The sequence below is a fragment of the Gallinula chloropus genome (assembly GCF_964237585.1).
Source record: "Gallinula chloropus genome assembly, chromosome: 5".
Taxonomy (NCBI): Eukaryota; Metazoa; Chordata; class Aves; order Gruiformes; family Rallidae; genus Gallinula; species Gallinula chloropus.
The window spans coordinates 61,109,046-61,129,473 of record NC_140090.1 but is presented as its reverse complement, the minus strand read 5'-3'; the positions used below and the strand labels follow the sequence as shown (position 1 = coordinate 61,129,473).

Below are 20,428 nucleotides of genomic sequence, written 5' to 3'. Positions count from 1 at the left end.
TTATCTTTTAAGTGCAGGTCTTAGATGCCGTCCCTCGGCCGGCTTCGGAGGCAAAGTTGACAACCTAAGAGGATGGATGGTGGGGCGGGAAAGTTACTGACACGAGTGGGACAAGGCAGGACTGTCCGCAGCCCTCTGCGCCGGCGCGCTGGAGCGTCACGGCCGGCCGTGTCCACGCACAGAAGGAGCGCTCGGGAAATAATCCCACGAGAGCGTTTCCTATTGCTTGACGGGCGAAAAGCAGCGGATTGCATCTCTCCCCTGACGGGCAGCGGTGTGTGATGGTGGAGGGGGTAGGGCCGGGATGGGGGGGGGGGGGGGGGGGGGCTGGGGAAGGAGTTCTTGGGCCAATTTATCAGTTATTAAAGGACCCTTCCTGGACCTACAGAGCTCAGGGGCATTTCTCATCTCAACTCCAAATAGGGAAAAAAAAATGTAGTCAGCTATCTTTAATCATTGACTCCAGGGCACATTTCACATCATCTCTCAAATCTGCATTTTTTATGAAGTGGCCAAAACGTGTGCTGTGTGCCTAATTTTCTCTCCCTTATAGGCGTTAAGAAGAGTAATGAGAAATCGGCTGGAAATTAACTTGCTTCTGCCCCTGCAGCCTTCTCCCCTCATGAGAGACTGGAACTTTTATCCCCCTCTCACACAATTTTATATCAACTGGTTCAGAGCCCGGGGGCTGCCGGGGGTGTCGGGGCAGTCTGGGGTGGGGGGAGGCGGGCAGGGAGCTGACCGCAGCGGAGTTGGGAGACAGCCCTGCAAACTTCCCTTTTCTCTGCAGTTCCCAGACCATAACAGAGATTCTTGTCACAAGGACAATGGTTGTGTTACCGGGATAAGGTGAAAGGCACACGAGTTACATCTCCCCTGGCTTTTACTCTTCCCGTCAATATCCCAGTACCAAACCAACCCCAGTCCTAGAAGCTCTGAAAACTCAGCGCGTTCCAGAGGTCTGGGGACCGGGAAGGCAGCGGGTGTAGGAGTACATTTATTTTCTAGGTTTTAATATAAGGAAACGCATTATCATTGTTGTTATTATTGTTCCTTTTATCATTATTAATGCCTGGGGTACTGGAGTTTTCCACCGAGGTTTGGCGTTTTCCACCGACGTGGAGGCGGCGTGTAAGGACAGGCTGCCTTGGAAAGGAGAGCCACTTCGATTCCTCACTTCTCCGCACCTTGAGGTCTTTCTTTTGTTGTTTCTGTAGTCCTTCCCCAACCCTTGGCCCCCGCCCTCCGCCCAGGAAGAGATGCGGAGCCGGGCAGCCTGGCCGTGCCGCCGCCCCGCCGCGGGGCCAGCTTTCCCCCCTGCCCACCCCCGTGAAAGCCGTGCCCCGTGGGGAACCCAGGTCCTTCCCCTCCTTCGACGTCCCGGGGAACTGTTGCTTCGGGCTGCCGGGAGCCGCTCCGCTGCTACCCCGCGGGAGCTCCGGACTACCGAGGGACGCCGGGGCCGGAAGCCCCGTGTGCCCCCCGGGCGCGGAGCCCGGCGGGAGGCTCTTGCTCTCGGGGGCGGCGTACGGAGCGCCAAGGTGCTCCTGCTCCCCCTGCTCCGGGGAACGTACGATGGAAACTGGAAGTGAACCTAAAAAAAGAAAAGTGCGGAGGGAAATAATTCTTACAGCTCAAAACAGCGTTAAGCTGAGATTTAGGAGCTCTATAAAATGCCAATGAGAAAATCGCCTCGGCGCGGGCTGCCATAAATGTTTCCCCTTTTCTGTTTTAATTCTGATGTCTACCAACTGTTTGACGGCTCTTAAAAATCTCTCTTCTCTTCTCTTCTCTTCTCTTTTCTCTTCTCTTCTCTTCTCTTCTCTTCTCTTCTCTTCTCTTCTCTTCTCTTCTCTTCTCTTCTCTTCTCTTCTCTTCTCTTCTCTTCTCTTCTCTCTTCTTTTCTCTTCCCCTTTCCTTTCCTTCCCTTTCCCCTCTCCTTCCCTTTCCCCTCCTTTCCTTCCTTTCATTTCATCCTTTCCTTTCCTCTTTCCTTTTCTTTCCCCTCTCACTCTCTTCTTTCTGTCCGAAAATACTAGAGAGCTTTTTTGGCCCCATTTTCTGTTTCTTCCTTCTTAAATTTTCCATATTAAAATTTCATCTCTATTCTATTTACCCATCCTCCTTTCATCTCCAAATTAAACGTCCCCCTTTTATTTAGTCATTTATTTGTCTAATATTAGTAAAAATCAATGCCTGTCTGTGTCTATCCATCCATCCTGATTTCCATCTTCTCAGTTCTATCCTTCGTTTATTTCCCCTTCTTTTTGCACATTAGTATAGAGTACGCTCTATATATCCAACCTCTCGGAATTTTTTAAGTGATCTTCCAGTTTTCTTCCTTTTCTTCAGTTCTGGCAACGGCGAGCGGTGCGTGTCCCTTTCCCGCATTCCTCTCCTAATCCACGCAGAGAGTCCCTAACCCTGGGGCAGCTCCTGGCCCTTGCCAGCGCAGGTTGTCCTTAAGCACAGGGCACCCGCACGGCCCGGCTGCCGAGTCCCCTTCCTCGAGTTAGAAACTTGTGTTGAACTACCGGAGCAAGGAAGAAGCGTTCCCACCGATGCCTCCCACACCCCGGGAGAGCGCTCCCGGCCACCGCAGCCCCGAGGCGGCCCCGCTCAGAGGGTGCGGTAGCCCGGACCCCGGGACACTTTTTGCCAGGTTTTGCCCGTCGCCGCCTCCACTCAGATGGGACGGGCAAGTGGAAAGATTTTGGGAAGGGCTCTTCAATCTGAGCCTCGCCAGAGCGCAGCGAGGAGTTAAAGGCCGTCCCCCGCCGCGGACAGAGCAGAAGCCCACTGCCATGCCCGGAAAGAGGCCGCAGTCCCGTGCCCGCCCGGGGCCAGAGCAGGGCCCGGAGCGGGGATCGGCACCGCCGATCTGCACTGCCCCCTCTGGCGGGACGCGGAGCCCGACCGTCCCGCCGGGGAATGGTGCCGGAGCCGCCCCGCTGTGGTACCGGCGGGAGCGCTGGGCCGGCGGGGTTAAGCCCCCGTCCCAGGCTCCCTCTGGGACAGTGTCGGGGCACCCGGCCTCATCCCGGCCGAGGATACGGCCTCCCGCAGCCGGACGGACTTTTTGCCTCGGGCCGGCACCAGGACGCACGCACGCCCAGCCCGCTCCTCTCCACGCCACGTCCTGTCTCCGGTCCTGGTCGGCACCAAGGCCCTGGCAACGGCGGCGTCTGCCATAGCTCCGCTGGCTCCCACATCTCCGGCCTCCCCGTCAGCACCCCGGTACCCCGCCGGGGAGACACGAAGGCAGCGAGGCCCCCTGCGGGTGCGTCCCATCCCTTAACTCACCGCCTCCCCAGGCTTCCACCCCCACCCCGCACCTCTCGCAAACCCCTTCCCCCTCCACTGTTCTGCCACCAGCCCGGCCCACAGAAAGGGCAGTTTCTTCAACTTTGGTAGTTCAAAGTGTTCCTGCCACAGTCTCTACAGTGAGTTCCGAACCGGCCCACAGGCACCCTGTGTGCTCCTCAGCTCCACCATCACGTCCAAAAGGTAGCCAGCCCAGCACTAAAGCAACCTTACGGGGCATAACAGCAGCGGCACGGACATCCTCGCACCTCTGAAGTCACCCCGAAACTTCTCGGGAAGGGGCCGGGTTGGCTCCAGGCTCGGCTGCCGGCCCGGAGGACCCCAGGGAGCGGCCTCCGAGCACCGCAGCCCCCGGCCGGGATCGAGCCTCGGCTCTGTCCCTGCATCTCCCTCGAAGGTTCCTCAGCAGGTTCCCTGCTTAATGCCCTCTCTATCCTTCATAGCACACCCTGCCTCAGAGAAAGGGTAAGGAGATGCTGGACAAAGGGAAAGGTACCCATTTCCTTACGATGCTCTTACGCCAAACAGGCAAGCAGTGTGCGTTTGCCCTCGCCACTGAAAAGGCCCTCTTCCCTCCCCCACACCCCCCCCTTGCTCCCCGTGTCGCTGGTGCCTGACTTATTACCTGTTGCAGTCACTTTATATCTCGGTCTATAGGGAAAGAGCCTGCCCCCCTCCTGCATCCCACAAGTTTATTCCTTAAAACACTCAATCACTGTTTCTTTCCTAAAACGCGGAGGCAGCCGGAGCGCCGAGCCCGCAGCGGAGGAGCCGGGAGATTTTCCCGGGGGGGTTAAGAACAGCCGCGCTCCCGCGGCCGGGGGAAGAGGCGGCCGGAGAGCTGCTCTCCCTCTGCCTCCGCATTTCCCTGGGAACTTTCTATTCCGGAGTTAACTATTAACTGGAGGAAAGCAGGCAATTTTCTTCGGAATGTGAACTATTTCCTTTATCCAGCAGATAGATGGGGTGATTGATTAATATGGAAATTAATATTAAAATATGGGTCGTGGGCAGGCACACTTTCCCTGTAGTCACAGCCGCACAGCTACAGCCACACGGAGGTACAGGCGTCCAGGGCAAGCAATGCACCGACTTACTGATGGGGCTTTTGCTGGTTCGCCAAGAAATGCTTTAATTGTGAAATACATGCGGCTATAATTATAATAGCTCACATTAATGCAGTGCTGACTGAAAGGGCACACGGAGCACTCACACGGGGGGTTGAAGCGCCAGGGGTCCCAGGACCAAAGAGGGAGGTGTTGGGATTATGCACGGTGGTCACTTCGGGAGCAAAGGTGCGGGGGGAGGGGGGGAGTGGGAGGCGTGGGTGTCCCACATGCCGCCAGTGTCAGTGGGTAAAGAGCAGAGATTCACGTATATCAAGATGGGGCATAGCCTAACAGGTACCCTATAGGGTACCAGTTTGCTGCAAGGGGAGAAACAAGAGATGACAGCAGTGAAGTCTGTAATTCCAGACTCCAGTTAAGATGACACTTCAGCACGGCTTTAAGGTGGTGTGAACCTGTGCTCGTTGATGTACACACGAGCCTTCCGTCCTTAACCGCTCGCTCCTCTTATCTGCGATAGCACTTGCCCTCTATGATCAAGGGTCGTAGTTTGACACCAAGGGGAACTGTTACACCCCAAAAGCCGGGAGAAGTCAGGTCCCCGTTTACCCTGGTCCCACCATGTGTTGCCGTTCTCCCTCGGCCAGCCCCGTTCTAATTAACCGGCGCCGCTTTTAATTAAGAGGAGGAGTCGCTCGGCGGCGACCCCCGCTCTGCCCGGCGGCGCGCAGCCCCACGCCGCCCCTGCCGCCCCCCGGCCGGGCGGGACCCTCGCGTGGCGCCGGGCAGCCCCGGCCCGGTTGCCCAGCCCGCCCCGCGCTGCCGGGCCGCCCGCAGGGGTGCCTGGCACGGGCACCTTCTCCTCCCGGCCCGCTCGGCTCAGCCTCCCGGCGATATTTTTCATGCTCTTTCCCCTGCCCCCCGCAGAATGACAATTTTTTTCCTTCTCCTCTCTCTATTCTGGGGAAGAGGAATTTTCCAGCCTCCTATGGTGCTTTTCCCTCTTTCCAGGGTTCTGTCCTCTCCCCCTCTGCCCCTTCCCCTCCGTTTCCCTGCCCCTCGCCCCCCCGCCGCCGTTTGTTTGTCCCGGTGCCCGGACGATCATCGCGGTGTATGAAGTTCTAACTGGTTTGTGTCAGGCAGCTCTCTCTAAGCAGCCTGGCGTGACGGATTAAACATCAACTAGTTAAATAAAAATTAATATCAACTGCCTCCTAACTTCTAATGTCATGTTGTTTATAACTAATGAACTGATTAGGGGATAAACACATCAGGAAGACATTTCTGCTTCCCTGCTCTTTCGAGAGAGATTTGCAGAATTCAAAGTAAATCTCCCAGAGTCCCTTCTGGGTTTTTCCCACACCAGTTTGGGGAGGGAGGAGGGGGATTCCGTGGGGTTTGTTGGGGCTAGGTCGGAGGAATCTGGTGCGTGTGCGAGGGTTAGCTGGACTTATTTAAACATCTCTCCGTGGAAGCACGTTTCAGAGCGGCAGGAGTGTGCGGCTGCGAGCCGGGCTCAGGCTGCAGCGAGGTGAAGAACCGCTCCAGACAGGTCTGGCGGATGCTGCAGACCGAGCTGCAAACGACGTCTTAGAAAAATACTCATTGCTACCATTATTGACTTTGGGCATCCCATTTTAATATTTAAAATGAAACTTTTTTTTTTCCCCTTGCTTGAAGCCACAATCGATGATTTTTAAGTGTTATGAAGGAAAGCGCTTCCTCCACCTTCTTTATTTTCACAATGATCCACTTGTCTGAGGTATGCTTTTCGCCAGTCTGCGTTGTTAACATTTTCCTAAACACTTTAGAAAAAGAAACACATGCACACACAAAACCCCCAACAGTCTCATCTTGGAGAGGTCCCAAGCTTTTAAATACTGTTTGCCCAGCACCGCCGGCTCTGACAAGACAATAATAACAGGGGAAGCTTTTTAAAACCAATTTAGCAAATGCAGAAATGTAATTTTAATGAAGAATCGATAGCAGAATGGTTCATTTTTCCTGGGACTCCTTGTTGGAGCTGAGAGAGACTTTCAATCAATGGGGAGATGGAAGAGGGGGGGTAGAAAGAGAGAAAGAAAAATATTCGCTCAGTGATGTCTTTAGCACTGGGAATTTTTCTTCTTTTCTTTGGAGCTTTGTTTTATTTATTATTTATTTTCAGTCGAGAAGCCTTTACCAAAACGCGGCCGTAGGAGCAAGGAAGAGACGAGCGGACAGATAAATGGATGGACGGATGGATGGGCAGATAGATAATCTCTCAGAAGCACAAAGCCAGGCGCTCACAGGGGCAGACTTCACAGGACTGCCTTCCGCCTCCTCCAAAGTAAACGGCGGAGTCCCCGTCCCCGCCACCCCAGCTGGAGGCTGCCCGGGCCCCTGAGCTGAGCGCTGCCAGCTCCCGGGTGGGCTGCGCCACAGCACGGATCGCCCCAGTCCCGGCGCGCTCCCCTCTCTCCCCCCGCAGCCAGAGCCCACCGCCTCCCTTTTCAACTTGGAGGAAGTTCCTCCTCTGTCCCACGTCCCCCTCTCCCTGCCAGCCCCTCTCCGAGCACATTTTTATGGTAATAAGACAACAAATTAATCTGCTGTTGCAACAAGATTCCCTACAGGTAGCCAGTTTGCGGGAGGGGGGCAAGGGGAAGCAGATTCAAAGTCCAGGCGCTGCTCCCCCTCCCCACCCCCCGAAGAACCCCCGAGCCCCTTTCCTCCCCGACTGTACATCCCTGCTACACTGGAGCAGGTGAGTCCCTCTCCACTTTTATAAGCAGCAGCGCTGCCTTTGCTTTGATTGTTATTTATTTTCCCCTCCTTTTAGCCTGTCCCGGCTCAGTAGAGCGGCGTTTCTTTCTCTGTGGCTGGCTATTTTTTTTTTTTTTTTTTTGGTGGTTGTGGTGCTCTGGTGTGTGTGTGCGTCTGTGTGTGTGTTGTTATCTAAACCGTTTAGTTTTGGGTGGTTGCGCCTAGATCTCGAAAGTCAGCGGGGGAAAGCAAGACACCCAAGCGGGGAGGAGAGAAGCGAAGAAAAGGCCGCGGCGGATCTACTGGTTTGCAGCCGTCCCGGGGAGACGGGCCATTAGGCAGAGGAGCCATGGCTCAGAGCTCAGGGAGAGCAGGTAAGGGGGGGTGGGGGGCGCTGAATATTCAGCAGGGAGGGATGAGACGGTCACCCCCAACTCCCTCCTTTGGCAGGAGGCAGCCTGCCTTCTGCTCTCCTCCACACACACCCTTTTTGCTTCGCCAGATTCCCCTGTAACACTTGCCATCTCACCTGGTAAATGTTCCCCTTTTCTAGTGGGCGCCCGCTCCAGTTCCACACACCCCCTCCCCCCCCCCCCCCCCCCCCCCCCGAAAGGCTGGGTTCCCTCCGTGTTTCCCTGGAGAGCTTAGCAAGGACCCGCACTAGAGCCTTCAGATGCGAACCCCTAAGCCCCGTCCCCTCCCGCCTTGCCCGGCCCGGTCGCCAGCGGCCCCGGCCGCTCTGCCTCGCCACCCTACTCCCGCACCCCCCCCATCCCCCCACCCCGCCCCCCGGCTGGCCCTGCAAGCCACTGCCACCCGCTTTCAGCCCCCGGCCTATTTTGCACTCCCGTTCCGGCGCTTTGCCGGAGTTTCCCACCCGTCCGTAGAAAGTTCAGGGCATCGCCTAAACTCTTCCCCCACCGTCTCCCCACCCCGTGAAACTTTGCTCGCTGTGGCGGCTCTTTTGCTTCTGGACCTGCACTGCCCGCGCCTCGGGGTGCTCCGGCAGCCCAGCGCCTCGCCGGTGTCTGCGGTGCTGGGAACAGCTGTGTCCCGGCAGCGGGGCTGCGGCGGGCGGGGACGGGCGCCGGGGCAGCATCGCCCCCGCGCGGGGCTGGGGCGGGGGCCGCTCCGCTGGCTCTGAGCCCCCCGAAACCTGCCCCGCCGCCGGACGGGTCTCCGGATCGTCCCCCCTCCTTTCACCGTCGTCAATTTTATGATTTGCAAACAAAGCTTCAAACAAACCCCGCCGGAGAGGAGAGGTTTCCCTCGGCGCTGCCGCTCGCGGTAAAAGCACAATTACGCAGTTCGGTTCCCTCAAATGACGTGTATAAACGGAGCTTTTAATTTAGGGATTTTTTTGGGGGAAAAAGGGGACAAAAACCTAAATGCAAGTTTAAAAATGCAAACCTCGCCGACTGTCAGCACAGAGCCGTGCTGCTGCCCTGGCTGCCAACCGTTTGCTGGAGGGGAGGCTTGGAAAGAAAGGCTCCGGCGGGCGCTGGGAGCCGGGGCTTGCAGCTCCCGTTTCTTTTGTCATCTGTGGTGGAGTCGCATTGTGAAATATCCCCCGTCTAGAGACTGGTTCAGGTGCACAAACAGAGAGACGCGTACGGGAGGCAAACAAAAACACCCGCCCTTGAGAAAACCACATCTCTTTTCTGTCGATAGATTCCCCAGTTATAAATGTATGTGCACCACCTCAGTAAATCTTTATATTAAATATGTTGTGTGCGTGTGTGTATATGCGTTTATGCACACACACACGTGCGAGCATATATTTTCATAATCGAACCGATTAAATCTATTATATATGTTGTATATTATATATTATATATAAACACGACAACGATTCACAAAAACATAAAGGAAAAATAAAACGGCAACGAAAAAGGCCTCCTAAAAGAAGAGGCCACAGCGGCTTTTTTTTTCGCTGTTCTTCACTGAAAATCCTCTAAATCGAAACTGGAAAAACCTTCAGAAAGTTTGCAACCCCCTCCGTTCCTTTTCCCTTCTGTGTTTTTAAAGGATCTGCCGAAGTCCCTTTGCATCTGAGGTTTAAATAGGGAGATCAATAGAAAACAGTTGTAATGATCTAATTAATTATGGCAAAATTAAAAGCGAGTAGAAAATCAATCTCTGATGGTGTTGAAGATGGAATTAAATTGATAGTCCATCTGTTCACCTCCTAGACCGTATAAATATGCAACCCAAGGACGGAGCTAATGGGATCAAGCTGCCTGGGAGACTCTTTCTCAATCTCGTTCTCTTCCTTTTACTTCTCTCCTTCCCGAAGTTCAGCCCTACAAACCCAGACTGCCCGCGGTCCCACTCGCAGCCCTGTGTTTACCCAGCACTACTCCGATTGCTGGAGACACGCAAAAGACATTTGTACCGAGCAATTCAAACCGACAACAGCAGCCCGCAAATCTGAGGGTAAAAAGCCGTATGGTTGGGCAGGGGGGGTGTGTGTTAAAAAAGGGAAGCTGAGGAGACAGCGTTCAGTGACAGCGTGTTCCCTATCGTGCTGGGTTTAAATCAAACGGACAGGCTTGATGATGATGATGATGGGAAAGGAGTAGTTTGAGGATGCTCTCCCTCCTTCTAAGCGCCTCTTTTATATCGGTCGGGGATTTGGAAAAGTCAGCCGCTTCTTCAGCTCGATTTCTCTTACACCGTGTGTGCGTTGGCAGGGAGAGGTGATGTTTGTCGGTTTTTTCTGATCCTGTGAAGCTCTAAGGGCAGAGACCCAAGGGGCGAACCTCGGTGCCGCCCTGTCCCGACACACACCTGCGCTGTCCCCGCTGGGCCAGCCCTCCCCGGGCGGGCACTGGGCACCCCTGCGCCGGGCTTTCCTCGGGCTCCCCACAGACACCCGCCTACCCGCCGTCGTGATATGCTGCACTACCAGCGCACTTAAAAAAGGAGAATTGGGGTAACTGCTAAATTAGAAAGAGACCACGGAATTCCTACGTTTGCCCGTTTTGGAAAAAAAAAAAAAACCAAACCCAAAAAACCCCCAACAGTGATAAAGAAATACCCTTTTCCCCCTATTTCCTCGCTGATTTGTAGGTGCGAAGCGCACCAAACAGCAGAAAGAGGTAGGACGAGCTGTCAGGCTGGAGGAGTTCCCGGCCCCTTTTTAATTGTGAAAAATGAAAGCTGGGTGCTGCGGTGCCGTCGGAAAACAACCGAACAAACCGATGATGTTTATTGCCCGGGTTAAAGCTGCGTGGGGTGCGAACGAGTGCGGGGGGCGGCGGTGGGGGGAGGTGGTGTCCTTTAAATAAGTGAAGCCTAAATATAACTAAGACGGGGGGTCCCAGGCCCGGCTCTAACCGCGTGTGCGCACCCCCACCGCCGCGCCGTGACTCTGGCGCGCGCGTGGAGGGGGGAGGGGGGCGAAAAAAATCGACCGTGTCTCACCGGGTTGTGTTGATTTAGCTCTGCCAGACCCCGAAAGCTGACGGGGAGAGTCCCGCTGGCTTCCCCTGCTGCCCTCAATGCTGCGCCGGGCCTGGGCTGCCGGGGCTGGAGCCGGTCCCGGAGCCGGTCCCGGAGCCCAGCGCAAGGCCGGAGGAGGAGGAAAGCCGGGCGGCGGATGGGGGCGGGGGGGGGGAAGGGGGATGAGGGGGGTGGACACGGGGACACGACACACCGGGCCGGGGCGGGTGCTGCCTTCGGGGTCTTCCCTGCCAAAGTTTGCTTTCCCCTCACACTTCCCCATCCGGCCAGAAAGAGTGCCTGGGGGGGAGCTGGGGGGGAGGGCTGGGGGGGGGGGGGGGGGGGGGGGGGGAGGGTAGCAGCCCGCAGCACCAATCGGATTTATTAATTGATGTATTGAAAAGAAGGATTGATTGACATCTCCTAATGGAAATTACAGCCCCGCTTTCCTGCTGCACGCTGCCCTCCCGGCTATCCCTTCATAAAGAAACCCTTGAGGCGAAAGGTAGATTTTCATTTAAAGTGCCCCCGTCCTCAATTTCACAGTTTAGATACATTTTAAACACAGACACACATATTGCAAATTAGAAGCTAATTTAATTATAAATCAAAACTGGGCATAAATCTGCACTCACCACAAAGGATCCATTTAGCAGAATGCAACCACCTCCCCTAACCCTGGAAAACTGCCTTGCAGAAATAACACTGTATATACATTGCCAAAGTTATGGATTGTGCACAGTTCAAAGAGATCCACGGGAGATATTTTTCCCCCACGCTGGGGGAGGGGTAAAGCCCCGTGTGACAGAAATTAGCCGATCACATGGTGACAATTTCTTTTTCTCCTACAGAAAGGAATTCTCCAATAAATAAAAGTTTGCATAGATGTAGAAGGTTGTAATTCTGAACTTACAGGCTGGGAGGGAGTCGGAAGCGGCAGATTTTTGAAGTCCAGCAGGTCAGGATCAACAAACGCGCTCACACACGCACACACACGCACGCACACGCACCCACAGAGCCGGGTTTCGTATTGATTGGTGACGTTTGGTTTGCAGACCTCAGAGAGGAGAGGAGAGGAGAGGAAGGAGGGAAGGGATCAGGGTGCGAGAGAGGAGAAGGCAAGACAGGCAACTAGGAAAAACGCTCCGCGGCTCGGAAGAGCTCCATCCCTCCATCCCGGGTCCGCTCGTCCTCTCTCCTCTGCTGCGCGCCGCTCTCCCTCGCCCGCACAGTTGCTCCCTGACTCCGTCCCTCTTCCGAGCCTGCCCAGCTGAGGCAGCCAGGGGAGCTGAAGGGGAGATTTGGTGTCGGCTCACAGTTCAATCCTTCCCCGCCCCCTTCGCCTTCCAACTCCTTTTTTTAAGTTAAAATTCTCCCTTCCTCTCCTTTTAGTTTCTCCTTCTCTTCCTCCACCAGGCTTAGAGATACCCCCGTCTCTCAGCCCCTCCGTTTCCTCGCACATTCCATCCCCCTGCTTCTCACTGTCTTCCTCCTCAGATGCACTGAACTCCGAGGCCATTAACAGCTGATGGTAAAGTGGAATGACTTCCTGCGCCTCTTTTTAATTAGGCGCCGAACTTGGGCTTTCGCGGTCCCTAGGCAGGAGAAGGGAATGAGCGAGACCCCCTGTGCGAAGGGGACAGGCGGAGAGAGAACTGAAATCGCCCGGTTTCCCTGCTTTCCCAGTCGAAGAGAAGCGGAGGGAAAGTTTCCCCACCAACTTAGAACCAGTTTCTTTCTCCTGGAGCCCTGCAAACCCCCGCCTTCACACACCCACCCACACACCCACCCCCTCACCCCACCCCTGCCGATTCAGGAACGGCTTCGCAAGCAGGACCCCCCGCGCCTGGCCGGGCAAGCCCCAGCCCTCACCTGCGGCTCTCGCACCGGGCGGAGGGGCCGCGCCAGGTCCTTTGTTGGTGCGTTTCCAGCCTTTGTTTAGCAGTGGAAACGAGCCTGCTTTCCCCGACCCAGCTCCCGGCGCATCCCCTCGGACCGGAGAGCCGCCCGTGGCAGAGGGAAGCGGGAGCAGGGCTCACAACGGGGCTTGAGAAGCTCTGCCAGAAACGCGGCCGGGGCAACTTTCTCTGGGGAGGTGGATTCGTGTGTGTATAGAAATTGTCCGGGCTCAGCTCGGCTGGGAAGGAAAAGAAGATGGGAAGGAGAGAGGAAGGGAGGAAGGAAGGAAGGAAGGAGAAATGGAGCGAGAGGAGGAAAGAAGGGGAGAGAGAGAGAAAGATGGGGAAGAGGTGAGAGAAAATGAAAGAGAAAGAGAGCAAAAGAAAGAGTGAAATAAAATAAAATAGAAAAGAAAAAGGAATGAAATACGGAAAAGGTGGAGGGGACGGGGGGAAGGTGGAGAGAAGGATAGAGAGAAAGAAGGAAAGAAGAAACTAAGTCTCAAGGCGTATCTATCACTTTCTAATGCAAGTGCGAAGAAGTCTGCTCCCAACTTCCCCCGACGGCCCTGCGGAGGGAGCGGAGCGCAGCGGCCGCCCCTCTCCCCGGCGGGTCTCTTTGTGCGATCATTTTTGGAGATGTGAATCCCAGGCAGTCATTACCACACTTTGGCCCCTCTGACTGCTGGAATTACCCTTTCCAGGGACTCTAATGGGCAAGCCATAGGGTTTTTCGCTGATCCGCAGCAGTTTTCGCTCCCTCCTCGTTTTTATGGGTGTATTATAGTTAGGGGTTATATAAATGTTTTTGCGTGTGATAACTGTAAATCCTAACATTTGCAAATGGCCCGGAGGCAAACTAACCTTGGACGGGCAGAGAGAGGGAGGGAGGGAGGGTCTCCCATTACTGCTGATTAAAAGGAGACTTTAATAAGCGTCTAATTCACTCATCGGGAGTTTTATGGAGAAATTAGAGGAGGACAAAAAAAAAAAAAAAAAAAAAAAAAAAAAGACATCTCCAGCGTGGGGGGAGGAGGCAGCAGAGGGGGGCTCCCACGCCTCTACCCCAGCGGCAGCCCAGGGCAAAGGGAAGAGGCAGCTGGGCCTCGACAGAGAAAAGGGCCTCCCATCACGACAGGGACAGGAAGATTCACATCTGGGCCAGCTCCTTTGGGTCAGAGAGGCAGCACGGACCCCCTTTGTCCTCACTCCCCACCGCCGCTCGGGGGTAAAGAAATGAGCAGGCAAAGGAGCAGAGGGGCTCTGGGACCGGGCGACAAACAAAAGGAGAGATCCGTGGCGGGGGTTTTGTGTCGAGCGGGCGATGCCGGCCCGCGGAAGCCGCCTCGCTTGCAGCGAGGTCGGGGTACCCCGCTTGCAGCGAGGGCTCCCCCAGTCCGGGTCCGGGTGCGAGGCTTGAGGGCAGGGGGTGGACCGATGCCGAAACACGGCGCCGGGAGCCGCGTGCCCGCTCCCTGCCTACCTGCTTGGGGCGGGGGATGTGGGAGTGAGGGGGGCAGGGGGCAGGCTCGGGCGATCACTGCCGAGGCTGCCCCCGTCTCCATATGTCTGTGGCCCGGGAGGCTTGGAGACTCGCCTCAGCTCCGGCCGGCCCGGTGCGCTAAGAGGCTGCTTTGTTGCAGAAGTGTCTCTTCACATTGTTGGCTTCTCCCCCCCCACCCCTTCCCTCCCCCCCCCCGCTTTCATTCTTTCTTTCTTTTTTTTTTTTTTTCCCCCTCAATGAGGCTGTAAAAGGTCTCCGGCTTGTCTCGTTTTTGTGGCAAACGCTCTCTTGTAAAGAGAAGAGGTTAAAGTGTCGGTGACTGAATAAAGAGCAGCACACGTGGGCTATTACCATTCAGGGCAAACAAATGCAGAGAAGGGAAAAGCCAGCAGCAGGCAGGGCGAGGGGGGAGCGCGGCCCCCCCGGCGCACACACGCACCCGCCCCGCTGGCAGGGCCCGTCCGCCGGCCTCCTCGCGGCCCCGGCGTCCCCCAGACATGGAACCCACCCATGGCTCACAAAAGAGCGAGAGAAAGAGAGAGGGGGAGACATGAGGGGGTCTTAGATGGGAAAAAAAGAAAGTAGCTTTAGGGGGAATGTGCTGTGGAGTGTGAAATTGCAGCCCGTGGTGCTCCATATTGTACCAGAAGCTCTCCAAAAACTCATCCTCCAACGTGACCAGAGGTGCTTAGAGGGGGAGAGAGAGAGAGAGAGAGAGAGAGAGGGGCTCGGAGACACGGGGGGAGGGGAAGGATTGGGGTCTTTTATTCTTTTCGCGCTCTCTTTTTTTATTAATTGTTCGTTTAAAACCTAACTTTGTGTTTATTTGTTAAACTCGGCCACCAAGAGCAACTCGGGTCTCCTGGGCAGAGCGGCTGAGGCGGGGGGGGTGGAGGGTGGGGGCGGGGAGGGGCCTGTCTCTCCTCGCCCTGCCTGGCCCTGCCCGGGGAAAACCTCTCAGGCGGCTTTGATCCCTCTCCCACATCTATATGCTGCTACCCGGCACCCCAGCTCTGCCCCATCACCCTCTCCCCCCCGAAGATCAGACTCCCAGCACTCCTACAGCGCAGGAGTGATCTGGTCTGGACGTCCCTTTCCCCTGGGTTCTCGCTGTGAAGGGGCAGCAGGATGTCTCCTCAAGCCAGAAATCACCGTGTCTTCAGACAAAGCACCCCAAAAGTCGTCTAGAAAGGTTTTCCCAAAGTGCCTCCTTCACTGAAAACCGCTCTCACACACACGCTGACTCCTTCCCTTAAATGCTCACATCCCCGGGCTTTTTTTTTGTTGTTGTTGTTGTTCTTTATCTTTTCACAGACAGAGATTTCGCCCCCGACTTTCCCACGCGAGGTTAAATTAGTTATTGCAGGCCAGAAAAATACATATATATGGTCAGAGCAGATTTATGCTGTAAATTCGTAAATATAGTGCTGGAGAGTATTAAGGTCAGGGCTGAACCTCCTCCAAACTACCAACATTTAGGCTGAAAGCGTTCGCACACTTGGCAAGGGGAAGAAGACAGGCGATGTGCCGACCCGAGGAGTTAGCAGCATCTCGACGTGGTAAAAATACAAAACTTCTGCCCCCGCAGCAAGCCGTCCCGCTAGCCATAGGTCGCCTCAAACTGGTTTCCAGTGTAATCCGCAACAGATAACCCTTAAAAACCCGGGAAACTGGGATCCAACGTGGCTGCAAGTCACGTCTCTGGAGACAACGACGATCACAGACACAACAATTTTGCTCGAGGCCTGACTTTTCCAAGGGGCTCCCCCGCCGCCCGACCCCTATTGTTCCCGGGCGGAGCGCCCTTCCCAGGCTGGCAGCGGAGGAGAGGAGGCAATTGCCGAGAACAGCGTTTGTTTAACCCAGGGACAAGGCGAGCTCACAGGTTGGCGGAGCCAAGGCAGCAAGGGAGAACTAAAAAGACGTCGGAGGGGAGCTGGCAGGGTCTTCGCGGTCATGTGTATTGGGGCCAGGGGTGGGAAATAGGATCAACGGGGAAGATTTTGGCTTGATCAGCTGGAGAAAACCGGTTAATGGAGCAGATCGAAAGATAACTATCGCCGCAGCTCCCCGCAAAAGTTTGTTTTTCTTGAAATTTCCGCAGAGCCGGGGGCCTCTTTTGAAGTGCAAATGTTTCTAGCTTGGGGGGGCTGGGTTAGTGAAGAGCAGGGAGATCCTCAAATCCTCATGGAGAAAGAGTAAAATAAAAGAAACGAAAGGGGAGAAGGGAAGGGAAGGGAAGGGAAGGGAAGGGAAGGGAAGGGAAGGGAAGGGAAGGGAAGGGAAGGGAAGGGAAGGGAAGGGAAGGGAAGGGAAGGGAAGGGAAGGGAAGGGAAGGGAAGGGAAGGGAAGGGAAAAGTTCATTTGAAGTGCGACGTGAAAAAACCACCCAGGGCTGGTGAAGTGGGAATGGATTGGGGAGATGTGTGCGGATCTGTGTGAGAGAGAAGAGGCCCATGGTCTCAGCCTCCCTCGGTCCCACAGGGCACACGGCCGTGTCCTGGGCCATGGGGACAGGCCAGTGTTTTTATTCTGGGCAAACAGATTTTTTTTTTTTTTTGTGGATTTAAACGTTGACAAAGCAATTCTTCCAGAAGTCTGGTGTGGGAAGGGGCACCAGATGATATTGTGGCATATGTGATGGTGGAAAGGGACAGTGAGAGGGGAACTTCTTCTACCTCTCCTTTCCTCTCCTCCCCTTTCTTCTTCTTTCTTCCCCTTCCCCCCCCCCCCCCCTTTCATTTCCCAGTTCTTTTCACGTTTCTTTTTCCCTTTCTTTTCCCTTCTCCTTTCCCATCCCGAGAAAACAGTGCTGTTTTGCCAGGCTCGGGGCTCCCGCCTTCACACGGGCCATCTCCGTGCTGCAGGACGGAACATTTCGCAGAGTGCTCACGTTGTGTATTTATTTCTGGAGTGCCTCACTCCTGCTTTTCTCTTCACTGAGACGGGGAAACAGCAATAGGGAGTGAGGAAATTACGGCAAAATACATTCTCGGGAGGTGATTTTAGGTCCGCCGGGTCCCTCCGCCCCGGCCCACCACCAAGCTGTTACCTGCTCGCCGTATAACCAACACTTACAAAGGCCCAGAGCATCTCCGTGAGAGAGGAAATTAACTCCCCAAGTGTTAATGACTGCACGAGGCGGGAGGCGGTGAGGAAGTTCCCTGAAAGCGGAGGCCCGGGGATGGGCAGATAGGTAAGGCCGATACAACGCCGGGGGATGTCCCCTTCTACCCCGCACGGCTGGGGGCTCCTGCCCTCACCTCCCGCCTCTGCCTGAGCCCGCCGCCAGGCGTGAAGGGCTATCAGGGCTGCTTGGGGTAGAAGGGAGGGAACTGCTGGAAGCTGAGAAGCGACCTAGACGGCTCGGCGGAGAGGAGTGATAAAAGGGCCACAGACGGCGCGGGAAGAGCCGGGTGGCGGAAGGGGTTAACGGTGGCGGCGATTAGCGCGCTCCCTGCCCTGCCGCCGACCGGGCTCGGGCCGCTCCGCCGGCAGGTGCGTGCGCGGAGCCGGGGATCGCAGCGGCCCCGCTGCCGGCCCGCACCCGCCACCGCCCCTTCCCCGCGCCCGCCGCGCCGCCAAGCCGACCGGAGGGCGCCATCTAGGGGCCGCGGCGGGGAGCGCCGCGGCTGCCCCGCACCTGCGCCCGGCCGCCCACTCCGCTGCTGCGCGGGGGGCGGCCCCGGCTGTGCGGGGGGAGCGTCTGATAAAGGGGGTCTGCGGTTGGGCGGGGGGCGCCGCGGGCCGGGCGCAGGTGAACGAGCCGCAGTCGGCGGGGCAGGGCCTGCGGCTGTGGGGAGGGAATCCCCGGCCCGGCGGCGGGTCTGCCCGCGGAGCGCAGAGGCCGCTCGCAAACTTGGCGTCCCGCGGGAGTTCCCCGGGCAGGGCGGAGAGGCGCCTACACCGGCCGGGCAGCAGCGGCCACCGCTCCTGTGGGAAACGCATCCTGCGTGGGGATTTGTTTGGGGGCTGCTGGTACACGCGTTTCTGCTGTGCCCGCCGTGCCCCTCGGCAGCGCAGACCCGGGCACTGAGCGCAGGTTCCTCACACGGAACCATCGGTGGTACCAAAAATAAATAAATAAATAAATAAATAACCCATCCTTTTCGCACACGAGGGAAAGAACGAGGGGTGTGGGGGGAGAGAAAGATAAAACATCAGCTGAAGTGCCAAAATGATTTATGAGACAGTGGAAAATATTTCATAAAGATCTCTCAGAGATTCTTTACTTACACCAGTTAGAAAACAAAGGGGCTGTTTCGTGACAGATAAACAGAGGGATGGGGAAGGAGGAAGGTGGGAAAGAGGAGAAGAAGAAAGTACATTTCAGGTGATGACAAACTCGCAGTCAGAAAATCAAAACTGAGCTCACGCCTGCCTTGTGCTTTTACCTCTGGTGGCGTTTCTCCCTTGGTCTCTGTTGCTCTGCTAGGTCAAACCCATGGCTATTTCAGCCGTAGACTTTTTATTGAAATAATTCTTAAACCCCCTTCTAGCATTAAAAAAATAAGCGCGGGGTGGGGGGAAAGCAGCGGAGATGTGGCAAGTGGGAGGATGAGTTCGCTGTTGTTTCCCCAAATACGGGTGAGGGGAAACTTTGCAATGACTGATATGGGCCCAAAGTATTGGTTCAAAGGTACAAAAAGCTCACTTGCTCGCTTGCTTTCTCACTTTCTTTTTCAATCTTTCTTCTCTCTCCCACTCTCTCGGTCCCCCTAGCTTCTATTTATTTTTCTTTCTTTTCTCCTTTGTCTGTCTGTCTTGATCTCCCTCTCTCCCCTCTCTTGATCGCTCTCCTTTTCCCTTTCCATTCTCTCTCTCCCTCACCTCCTTTCTCCCTTTCTCGCCCTGTCCGTCTCCCACTCTAAGCCGCAAACCACGGAAGCCTTGATGTGTATCGAATCCCCCACCCCCTCCCCGTTTCACCCGAGTAAAGTCTCCGGTAAAAAAAGAGCGGGGCGTGAGAAGGGAGATGAAACTACCAAGTCGTATGTGCGTGCGTGCGCGTGTGTGCGTGTGTTAAATAAGGGAGTTAAAGACCCGCAAGTGACAACAAAGCGGGGCTCAAGTCCCTTCCCGCGGGCCGGACAGGGGCGCCGCCGTCCCGCACACGCGTGGCCCGGGGCGCTCCGGAGCGCGCGGCCGGGGCTCCCCCGCCGCCGGGTCCCGAAGGCGGCGGCCCCCCCGCGCCGAGCGCCGCCGGCCCGGCCCTCCTCCTCTCTCCTCTCCTCTCCTCTCCTCTCCCCTCTCCTCTCCTCTCCTCTCCTGGCCGCGCTCGGCTCGGCGCGCTGGCGAATCAGAGAGTGTCGGAATCTATTGCCTTTGTCTGACAAGTCATCCATCTCCGGGGAGGCGGGCGGGGGGCTGAGGGCGCTGCGGCTTTTAGAGAGACACACACCGGGAGCGGAGGCTCCAGTCTCCGGCCCCGGCTCCTCGCAAGCACTTCCCACCTCGGGCGAAAGTCCGCCGGGCGCCGGATCCTCCGCCCGGCCGAGAGGAGGGGGCGCACCCGCCCGCCGCTCGCAGCTTTCCGGGGATTGCTACTCCGCTTTGAACTTAAATGAACTAGCCCCGGACCGCAGGAGGAGGAGGGAGAGCCGCGTCCTCCTGCGCCTTCTGCCGCCTGGCCGCACCTTGCTCCGGCACCCCCTCCCCGCCGCCGGGGATGCTCTGAGCCCTCCCAGCCATGACACCCACCTGCCCCTCGGCGCCGCCATCCCCTCGCTCCCACGGACTCTGCTGATTCCGCCGGCCCCGCCGCCCCGGCCTCTCAGAGCCGGCACAGCCCTCCCGCCCCCCGGAAAGTACTTCGCTCCCCGCTCCGCCGGGCAGGGGGGCCAGCGCACCCCGCCGCTCCCCTCCTCTCCTCTCCTTGTGTGCTTTTTTTTGTTTTGGTTTGGTTTGGTTTGTTTTTTTGTTATTTTTTTTTCTCCCCTAAGTCTTGAAGTTGAGTTTTAGAGGCGACACGGCGGCTTCAGCCGATTTCTTCCCCTTCCTTTGCCTCCCCATGGATATGCACTGCAAGGCAGACCCCTTCTCAGCAATGCACCGTGAGTACTGGAGCCCGGCTCCTTCCGCTGCTCTCCCTCCTTCTCATCCCTCCATTCCTCCTTCCCCAACCATTCTTCCTCACCTGATCCTCCTCCAGGTCCATGCTTTCACTGCCAGCCTCTCCGCCCTTGGCCGAAACCGGGCGTTCAGAAGGCAGGACGGGCATCGCCGGCCCCGGCGGCAGAGCGAGGGTCCCGAGCAACCCCGGGCCCGGGTGGAGCAGGGCTCCGTGCCGGCGGTGGGGCGGGGGCCAGGACCCCCAGCGCAGGGGGCAGGGGGCTGTGTGCGGCAGTCCCTGTGCTGCGTGCCGTGTGCGTGCGAAAGAACATTTTTCCGCCCCCGCGAACCGTATCTCTTCTCCGCAAAGGCACTTTCCCCATCGCCCCTCGCAC

At 56.6% G+C, this 20,428-nt stretch overlaps 1 protein-coding gene across 2 annotated transcripts in view; it reads left to right on the top strand.

Moving 5' to 3' along the window:
* Positions 1 to 19,672: 19,672 nt before the first annotated feature.
* Positions 19,673 to 20,428, top strand: part of PAX2 (paired box 2) — a gene marked incomplete at its 3' end in the record, with an annotated part of 83,466 nt that continues 82,710 nt past the window's right edge. For both annotated transcript variants that reach the window (XM_084264354.1, XM_084264355.1), the window contains exon 1: positions 19,673 to 20,035. In XM_084264354.1, the coding sequence (XP_084120480.1) occupies positions 19,993 to 20,035 (43 nt within the window). In that variant the 5' untranslated portion in view covers positions 19,673 to 19,992. The remainder of the gene's footprint in view (positions 20,036 to 20,428) is intronic.